General features: G+C 44.6%; 1 protein-coding gene across 1 annotated transcript in view; it reads right to left on the minus strand.

Moving 5' to 3' along the window:
- pole (polymerase (DNA directed), epsilon) overlaps positions 1-7,872 on the minus strand; it is an 88,665-nt gene extending 80,793 nt beyond the window's left edge. The window contains exons 1-4 of the mRNA XM_078421429.1: positions 7,768-7,872; positions 4,136-4,265; positions 3,140-3,220; positions 1,017-1,061 (exon numbers count right to left, since the gene is read on the minus strand). Coding sequence (XP_078277555.1) covers positions 1,017-1,061; positions 3,140-3,220; positions 4,136-4,265; positions 7,768-7,844 — 333 coding nt within the window. The 5' untranslated portion in view covers positions 7,845-7,872. The remainder of the gene's footprint in view (positions 1-1,016; positions 1,062-3,139; positions 3,221-4,135; positions 4,266-7,767) is intronic.
- Between the last annotated feature and the right edge of the window lie 2,669 nt (positions 7,873-10,541).

Below are 10,541 nucleotides of genomic sequence, written 5' to 3' on the forward strand. Positions count from 1 at the left end.
TACTCAAAGACGCTTTACAGAGATTTTGAGAACATAGGGAAATTAATAAATAGATAAATAAGTAAATAAATAAATGAACAGAGAAAGGAGACAGTAGGTGAGGTGACCTTCAGTGGTTGAAGGCAGTACTGAACAGCTGAGACTTCAGCGATGTTTTGAATGTGGTGAGTGTGGGGGAGTCTCTAACGGTTTGGGGTAGTGAGTTCCACAGGGTGGGAGCAGCGATGGAGAAAGCCCTGTCCCCCCAGGATCTGAGTTTAGTCCGGATGTGGGGGGATAGGAGATTGGCAGCGGCAGAGCGGAGGGTGCAGGTGGGAGTGTGCCTGTGGAGGAGGTCGGTCAGGTAGGATGGGGCCAGGTTATGGAGGGCTTTGTAGGTTATGAGGAGGATTTTGTACTGGATTCTCTGGGGGATGGGGAGCCAGTGGAGTTTATAAAGGACGGGGGTGATATGGTCACGGATCGAGGTGTGTGTGAGTAGACGGGCAGCGGAGTTTTGAATGTATTGAAGTTTATTGATGATTTTTGAGGGTGCGCCATAGAGGAGGCTGTTGCAGTAGTCCAGACGGGAGGTGATGAAGGCGTGGATGAGGGTTTCTGCAGCTGTGGAGGAGAGGGATGGACGGAGACGGGCAATGTTTTTGAGGTGGAAGAAGGCTGTCTTTGTGATGTGTTTGATGTGTTTGTCGAAGGAGAGGGTTTGATCAAGGATGATTCCAAGATTCCGGATGTGAGGTGAGGTGGATACTGGGAGACCATCAATGTTGAGGATGAAGTTTTGGGTGGATTTGGTGAGCATTTTTGGACCAATGATGATGATTTCAGATTTGTTGCAATTGAGTTTGAGGAAGTTTGATTGAAGCCAAGATTTTATTTCAGTAATGCAGTTTGTCAGTGTAGAGTGTGTGGTGGAGGAGATTGACTTGGTGGAGATGAGGAGCTGGATATCATCGGCGAAGCAGTGGAAGTTGAGACAGATTGGGACTATTTTCGCTGATAGCCTTTTTTTTACAAACCTTTTTTGTGGCAACATAGAAGTAAGGTTGGAAAGGCAGAGCAACCTGAAAAAAAGAAAGAGACAATAAACTGACAACTAGCATGATGTAAAGAGATTTTTATTAAGCCTTTTCTAACCAGAGCTTTGCAAAATATTTTAATGTCAAAATATAGAAAAAAATCTTTGGGAAATAAAATTTTCAGAAACTCAGTCATTGTAGCTTACACTGGAAATCCAGTTATTTCTGCACATTTAATTGTCTACCCGTAAACAAGAAAAATTCACGCCCCAATAACATAAGTAGGCAAAGATGATGAACAGACTATGAGGAACACCAACCAGGATAGAGATTGCAAAACACAGAACTTTGTTCTGAATGTCACATCTGAGACAAGAAAAATCGAAATACTCGGCAGGTTAGGAAGCATCCACGGGTAAAAAAACAAAGTTAACATTGAATCAAAACGTTAACTTTGCATCTCTCCATAGATGTTGCCTGATCTGCTGATTATTTCTAGCATTTTCTGTTTTTATTTCAGATTCTTGCCATGTGTTTTTTTTGTTTTACAACAAAAACTGAAATTAATATTTTAAGATGAACTATATTTTATGATATTGGCAATTGATAAAACTTGCTACAGTAAAAGCTGTAGGCAGAATCCCAAATCCACAAACTGCAAAAGCGCAATCTTACATAAGCAACTAGTTCATATTTGCAATTCTACAAATTATAACTAGATATGAATGGCAAATAATGCAAAATGTTTAATTAGTAATGGAACTAAAGAGATCAGCCATAAATTTACTGAATGGTATAATGTACTTAAGAGGATGACATGACTTATTTCTCCTTCCAAGCAACACGTCATCTTAATTACTTATGGTTAGAAATGTTGAATTATATGGTACAACAGATGATAAACAGTGGACCAAATTCATTATCAGATATAAAATAATTGAAATATAATAATTCAGCGAATCCAAATAGAAATTGAAAGCCTGACACAAATCTAAAAAAATAAAATCACATTATTAAAGGGCATGAGGGTAACCACGACAGTCTATTAAGGCTGCAATTGCACTAGAAGATTGCAGGGTTGGAAGAGAAATTAGGAAAAATATTCAAAGCATGATAGGATTTGGAATTCACTGCTGCAGATGGCAATTGCAGCACAAATCCTCATCTTATTTACAAGTTTACAAAAATGATCCCAGGAATGAGTAGGTTAACCTATGACGAGCGTTTGTCGGCACTGGGTCTGTACTCGCTGGAGTTTAGAAGAATGAGGGGGGACCTCATTGAAACATACAGAATATTGAAAGGCTTGGATAGAGTGGATGTGAAGAGTAGTATAAGAAAATAACTGCAGATGCTGGTACAAATCGATTTATTCACAAAATGCTGGAGTAACTCAGCAGGTCAGGCAGCATCTCGGGAGAGAAGGAATGGGTGATGTTTCGGGTCGAGACCCTTCTTCAGTCTGAAGAAGGGTCTCAACCCGAAACGTCACCCATTCCTTCTCTCCCGAGATGCTGCCTGACCTGCTGAGTTACTCCAGCATTTTGTGAATAACTCGTGGATGTGAAGAGGATGTTTCCACTAGTGGGAGAGTCTAGGACTAGAGGTCAGAGCCTCAGAATTAAAGGACATTCTTTTAGGAAGCTGAGGAGAAATTTCTTTAGTCAGAGGGTGGTGAATCTGCGGAATTCTTTGCCACAGAAGGCCGTCAGTGGATATTTTTAAGGCAGAGATAGATAGATTCATGATTAGTACAGGTATCAGAGGTTATGGGGAGAAGGCAGGAGAATGGGGTTAGGAGGGAGTGATAGATTAGCCATGATTGAATGTCGGAGTAGACTTGATGGGCCGAATGGCCTAATTCTACTCCTCTTCCTTACGACCTTATTTGAAAAATAGTCAGGTGTGCATTTGTAAAGGAATTACGTGGAGGTTATGGATTTGCTGATGGGAAGTGATGAGGCCAAATAGCACTATTTCTTACAATAGAAAGCAATAGACAGACAAAATTATCACCTTGTGTGTCATAAATATTAAATAATTCATTAGTTACAGTTAGAAATGTTTTATGACCTACATGTAACCAGTGGAAAAGCAAGTGTGTTCTATATTTTGTTACAAACCTTAAACCTGCTTCCATCCTCCTCAACAAAATAATAATCCACAACACTGATCATTCTCTTGTCTTCATTCAGGATTTCAGCCTGCAAACCAAAATGTACACATTTAGTTTGGTAAACAAAAAGATTTTGTTTTTGACATGCAGGTTCACCACCGATTTTCCGGCACCCTTGGTTCCAGAGGCTTGCCAGATTATCTGTTTTGCTGGAGCAAGAGAGGTCACGTAATAATGATTCAACAATACACCTCTGATCTACTAATTACACCCTCTCCCCCAGTGTCTCTAAAGCACCATGGACTGATAGAAACATAAATGAAACAAATATTAAATGTAAATAACATTTACAGCGAAACTTGCATTCTTGCATGGGCAGGCGGTTAACAAGTTGCCCATTGAAGTCCCGATGATGGTCGGATTGGCGGCTGCCCCCAGGGCCGAGGCGCTGCTTTGTCAGCAGGGCATGCCCATCACCCTACACCCTCCAAGAGGAGTCTGCGGTACTTGAAAAGTCTACCTCGGCTGCTGGGGAGGGGGGGCTAACTTGCAATGCCCTTGCAAGTCGACCTTGCAAGCAAGCTATGGGAACAGATTGGCCGGATTCCAGAGCCCCGGCAGCATGGGACAAATTCATCCCGCTGATCAAAAGTCCAGCTGTGGAAGTCCCAATGGGGTCTATATCTGCCACCTCACCCAGCCTAGTCGCCACATTTTTGGGGAACTTCTGGGGGGGTTGTCAAGTGTGCTCTCGTAATTTTGTCTGGATTAAAATAGGTGTTGGACCATCAGTTGGCAGAAAATCAGTGGTGATCCTGCATTTACTTCATTATAATGCACAAATCTTATTTTGTTCTCTATATGATCACTAATATTAATCTGTAATTAAATCTAAAGAAACAATACCGGCCGTACCATCTGCACGTCTACTGTCAATTTGCCCAAGTTTATGAGCTGGCATTAATTTCTAGCAGAAATAACTGAATTCAAAAAGGCAACTAACTGGGTGCATGTTGATTAGCCAGCCTGTTTTCTCTCCTGGATCTTTGAGGCGTTCAAATCCAAACCGTGCATCCATCTCATCTGTCCACTGACTGCGCTCCAGGCGCTTGAGTGCAGAAGAGCCATCGTCACTGGGCAACAGAAGCACAAAGAAGCATGGTTATATGATCTGTTAACATCAACTCATTGGCCAGCTTGTACATAGTTGGATTACTATGTAATCCAGGGCGGCACGGTGGCACAGCAGTAGAGTTCCTGCCCAACAGCACTTTCAATAGACAATAGAAAATAGGTGCAGGAGAAGGCCATTCGGCCCTTCAAGCCAGCACTGCCATTCAATGTGATCACGGCTGATCATTCTCAATCAGTACCCCGTTCCTGCCTTCTCCCCATACCCCCTGACTCCGCTATCCTTAAGAGCTCTATCCAGCTCTCTCTTGAATGTATTCAGAGAATTGGCCTCCACTGCCCTCTGAGGCAGAAAATTCCACAGATTCACAACTCTCTTACTAAAAAAGTTTTTCCTCATCTCTGTTCTAAATGGCCTACCCCTTATTCTTAAACTGTGGCCCCTGGTTCTGGACTCCCCCAACATTGGGAACATGTTTCCTGCCTCTAACGTGTCCAACCCCTTAATAATTTTATACGTTTCGATAAGATCCCCTCTCATCCTTCTAAATTCCAGTGTATACAAACCTAGTCGCTCCAGTGTTTCAACATATGACAGTCCCGCCATTCCGGGAATTAAACTAGTAAACCTACGCTGCACGCCCTCAATAGCAAGAATATCCTTCCTCAAATTTGAAGACCAAAACTGCACACAGTACTCCAGGTGCGGTCTCACTAGGGCCCTGTACAACTGCAGAAGGACCTCTTTGCTCCTATATTCAACTCCTCTTGTTATGAAGGCCAACATTCCATTGGCTTTCTTCACTGCCTGCTGTACCTACATGCTTCCTTTCAGTGACTGATGCACTAAGACACCCAAATCACGTTGTACGTCCCCTTTTCCTAGCTTGACACCATTCAGATAATAATCTGCCTTCCTATTCTTACCACCAAAGTGGATAACCTCACACTTATCTACATTAAACTGCATCTGCCATGCATCCGCCCACTCACACAACCTGTCCAAGTCACCCTGCAACCTCATAGCATCTTCCTCACAGTTCACACTGCCACCTAGCTTTGTATCATCGGCAAATTTGCTCCGGAGACCCGGGTTTGATCCTGACTACGGGTGCTGTCTGCAAGGAGTTCTCCCCATGGGTTTTCTCCGAGATCTTCGGTTTCCTCCCACACGTCAGACGTACAGGTTTGTTGGTTAAGTGTAAAATTATCCCTAGTGTCTGTAGGTATAGCGTTAATTACACATTGTTGTAATTTTGGTTTCAAGGCATGATTTACAGATCTGACTTGGATCCTACATTTTAACAGTGGCAACATTTCAAATGTTCTTCATTGGTTGATTTGTACCTTCCCTACTAATATCTACATAAAGTGCTGAAATAGATTTAGAAACATAGGAAATAGGTGATCATTCACAATCAGTAACCCGTGCCTGCCTTCTCCCCATATCCCTTGATTCCACTAGCAATTTAAGCAAGTACAAGCCCAGTGCTGTCAATCTCTCATCATATGTTACCCCAATCATTCCTGGGATCATTCTTGTAAACCGCCTCTGGACCCTCTCCAACGCCAGCACATCCTTCCTCAGATATGGGGCCCAAAACTGCGCACAATACTGCAAATACGGTTGAGCTGTGCCTTACAAAGCCTCAGCATTACATCCCTGTTTTTATATTCTAATTCTCTCGAGCATTGCATTTGCCTTCCTTATTCTCCCAACTAGTCCAAGTCGTACTTTGGTGATAACTAAATTGTACGACACTGAAATCTACAAAGTAATATTCACAAATTTTGAACATCCCAAGAGAAATGAATATAAGTAATGTAACTAGCGATATACAAACAATAGTGGTAAACCTTCATAAATTAGTGTAAGAAAATAACTACAAATGCTGGTACAAATCGAAGATATTTATTTCACAAATGCTGGAGTAACTCAGCAGGTCAGGCAGCATCTCAGGAGAGAAGGAATGGGTGACCTTTCGGGTCGAGACCCTTCTTCAGACTGAAATTAATTAGTGGTCAGCTTGTGGTAGTGACTATTTTTCTAAATCTGGGCATTACACCTTAGGAAAGATGTGTAGGCACTGGAAAAAGAGTAGAGATTCTATTGTATGATACCAGGGACAAGGGCCTTCAATGATCTGGAGAGAATTTGAGATTTTTCTTCTCGCAACAAACGACTGTTAAAGGGAGATCTAACAAAGCTGTTCAGCATTATAATTTGCCCAAAAAAAAGAAACTAGCTACAGAGTAGATTGTTGTGGCCTGAAATGCATTACTCAAGAAGATAGTGGAAGCATTAAGCAGAAGCTTACAAATGGGACCTGGATCTGAATAACGAATACAGCTATGTAGCATGGAAACAGGTTGTTCAGCCCAATTTGTCCATGCTGACCAAGTTGTCTACCTGAACTAGTTTTGCCTGCATTTAGCCCATATCCCTCAAAACCTTTCCTCTCCATGTACTTGTCCAAATGTTTTTTAAGCTTTACAAATTTTCCCTGACAGCTCATTCCACATACCCACCATCCTCTGTATGAAAACCCTCCACCCCTTTTAAATATTTCCCCTCAGCTTAAATCTACGCCCTCGAGTTGTTAGACTCCCCTAACCTGGGAAAAAGACCTTGACAATTCACCTTCTTGATTTTATATACTTCTATAAGGTCACCTGTCAACCTCCAGGGGGAAAAAACCCTGGTGCATGCAGTCTCTCCTCTTTCCAACTTAATGGCACTCTTCCTATAGTTGGGTGACCAGAACTGCGCACACTACTGTAAGTGTGGTCTCACTAACATAACATCCCAACTTTATTCTGACAGATGAAGCCAAACATGCCAAATACCCTTTTCACCACCCTATCTATCTGCACCACTTTCAGGGAACTATGTACTTTGCACCCCTGGGTCTCTGTTCCACACCACTCTCCAGGGCCCTGCCATTCACTGTGTTAAGGCATAAAAAGCTGGAGTAACTCAGCGGGTCATGCGGCATCTCTGGAAAGAAGGAACGGGGACCCAAAATTGGGTCCCGCTGAGTTGCTCCAACTTTTTGTGTCTATCTTCAGTTTAAACCAGCATTTGCAGTTCCTAACACATTGTAATCCGCAAACTTACTAACCAACTCTGAGCCAAACAGATGACGAACAACAACAGTGCACACAGCACAGGGCAGAGGGGGTGGGGCGATCATTGGTGGGGGTGGGATGTGATGCTATGGACCGCTGGATCTGTGGCGAGGACGTTGGGGGGGGGTGTCTCAGTGCGGGGTGGAGGAACCGGACCCTCCTCCTTCTCCTTCCCCCTCCCTACCCCACAGATCCCCGCTGTGATAACCCTCTGCCCGGCGCCGGGCAACCACAGATCCATCCTCCAGTCACCACTGGCCCAAAGATAGGACACCGGCGCAGCATTGACATTGACAGCCGGCTCGCCTGCCTTCCAACCGCGAGACGCCAACGGACCCGAGCCGTCCGCTCCATTCTCTCCCCCTCCACACACACCTGTAATGCGCCGACGGGCCAGAGCCCGAGCCCTGCTCCGGCCACCGCCGCCGGTACCCGCTGTTCTGCAGAACCATCGCCACTCGCTTCCCGCGCTCCGCCACTCTCGCGGGACCTCGCCAGCAACGCCGTCACATGGTTGGTCCGCCGGCAAGCGCTGCCATTGGCCGCCGGGACTCCCCCAGCATCGCATCGCATCATACCGTAATTGTCCGAGTAAATGCGCAGCTGGCAGGGCCAGCACCCAGTGGAAGCAAGTCAATAGACAATAGGTGCAGGAGTAGGCCATTCAGCCCTTCGAGCCAGCACCGCCATTCAATGCGATCATGGCTGATCACTCTCAATCAGTACCCCGTTCCTGCCTTCTCCCCATACCCCCTCACTCCGCTATCCTTAAGAGCTCTATCCAGCTCTCTCTTGAAAGCATCCAACGAACTGGCCTCCACTGCCTTCTGAGGCAGAGAATTCCACACCTTCACCACTCTCTGACTGAAAAAGTTCTTCCTCATCTCCGTTCTAAATGGCCTACCCATTATTCTTAAACTGTGGCCCCTTGTTCTGGACTCCCCCAACATTGGGAACATGTTTCCTGCCTCTAATGTGTCCAATCCCCTAATTATCTTATATGTTTCAATAAGATCCCCCCTCATCCTTCTAAATTCCAGTGTATACAAGCCCAATCGCTCCAGCCTTTCAACATACGACAGTCCCGCCATTCCGGGAATTAACCTAGTGAACATACGCTGGAACTGATCCTGAATCTATAGAACATTGAAAAATGATCTCCAATGCTTCCACTATTTCTAGAGCCACCTCCTTAAGTACCCTGGGATGCAGACCATCAGGCCCTGGGGATTTATCAGCCTTCAGTCCCATCAGTCTACCCAAAACCGTTTCCTGCCTAATGTGGATTTCCTTCAGTTCCTCCATCACCCTAGGTTCTCCGGCCCTTAGAACATTTGGGAGATTGTGTGTATCCTCCTCAGTGAAGACAGATCCAAAGTAACGGTTTAACTCGTCTGCCATTTCTTTGTTCCCCATAATAAATTCCCCTGCTTCTGTCTTCAAGGGACCCACATTTGCCTTGACTATTTTTTTCCTCTTCACGTACCTAAAAAAACTTTTGCTATCCTCCTTTATATTATTGGCTAGTTTACCCTCTTACCTCATCTTTTCTCCCCGTATTGCCTTTTTAGTTAACTTTTGTTGCTCTTTAAAAGAGTCCCAATCCTCTGTCTTCCCACTCTTCTTTGCTATGTTATACTTCCTCTCCTTAATTTTTATGCTGTCCCTGACTTCCCTTGTCAGCCACAGGTGTCTCTTACTCCTCTTAGAGTCTTTCCACCTCTTTGGAATAAATTGATCCTGCAACCTCTGCATTATTCCCAGGAATACCTGCCATTGCTGTTCTACCGTCTTCCCTGCTAGGGCCTCCTTCCAGTCAATTTTGGCCAGCTCCTGCCTCATGCCTCTGTAATCCCCTTTGCTATACTGTAATACTGACACTTCCGATTTTCCCTTCTGCCTTTCCATTTGCAGAGTAAAACTTATCATGTTGTGATCACTGCCTCCTAATGGCTCTTTTACCTGTAGTCCCCTTATCAGATCAGGATCATTACACAACACTAAATCCAGAATTGCCTTCTCCCTGGTAGGCTCCAGTACAAGCTGTTCTAAGAATCCATCTCGAAGGCACTCTACAAACTCTCTTTCCTGGGGTCCATTTCCAACCTGATTTTCCCAGTCTACCTGCATGTTGAAATCTCCCATAACCACCGTAGCATTACATTTTTGACACGCCAATTTTATCTCCTGATTCAACTTGCACCCTATGTCGAGGCTACTGTTTGGGGGCCTATAGATAACTCCCATTAGGGTCTTTTTACCCTTACAATTTCTCATTTCTATCCATACTGATTCAACATCTCCTGATTCTATGTCACCCCTTGCAAGGGAATGAATATCATTCCTTACCATCAGAGCAACCCCACCCCCTCTGCCCACCTGTCTGTCTTTTCTATACGTTGTGTACCCCTGAAGTCCAGCTCTCCCAATGTGGAAGCAAGTCCATCCTTCTGCATTAGGGTAGACACAAAAAGCTGCAGTCACTCAGCAGGACAGGCAGCATCTCTTGCGGGACGTTTTGGGACGAGACCCTTCTTCAGACTGAAAGTCACGGGAAAGGGAAACGAGAGTGATACAGTGTATCTATCACTGTAAGGAAACAGGCCCAACTTGCCCACACCGGCCAACATGCCCCAGCTACACTAGTCCCCATGCCTGCGTTTGGTTCATATGCCTCCAAACTGGTCCGGTCCATGCACCTGTCTTAACTGTTTCTTAAACGGAATAGTCCCAGCCTCAACTACCTCCGCTGGCAACTTGTGCCAAACACCATATAGATGATGATGTAGAGAGAAATAGAACAATGAATGAAAGATATACAAAAACGTAACTATGATAATGGAAACAGGCTATTGTTAGATGTATGTTGGGTGAGAACGAGAAGCTGGTGCGACTTGGGTGGGGGAGGGATGGAGAGAGAGGGAATGCATGGGTTACTTGAAGTTGGAGAAATCAACATTCATACCACTGGATTGCAAGCTACCCAACCAAAATAGATGCTGTTCCTCCAATTTGCATTTACTCACTCTGTATTAGAGTCAAGGCGAAGGCTTGGTCTGCCAAGCCCTGCTAGATCTCTCGGTTCCTAACCATTGTCAGAGTGAAACTGGAGAAACAGCACCTCATATTCCGCTTGAGGAGCTTACAAC

The sequence above is a fragment of the Rhinoraja longicauda genome, chromosome 25 (genome assembly GCF_053455715.1).
Source record: "Rhinoraja longicauda isolate Sanriku21f chromosome 25, sRhiLon1.1, whole genome shotgun sequence".
In the NCBI taxonomy this organism is placed as follows: Eukaryota; Metazoa; Chordata; class Chondrichthyes; order Rajiformes; family Arhynchobatidae; genus Rhinoraja; species Rhinoraja longicauda.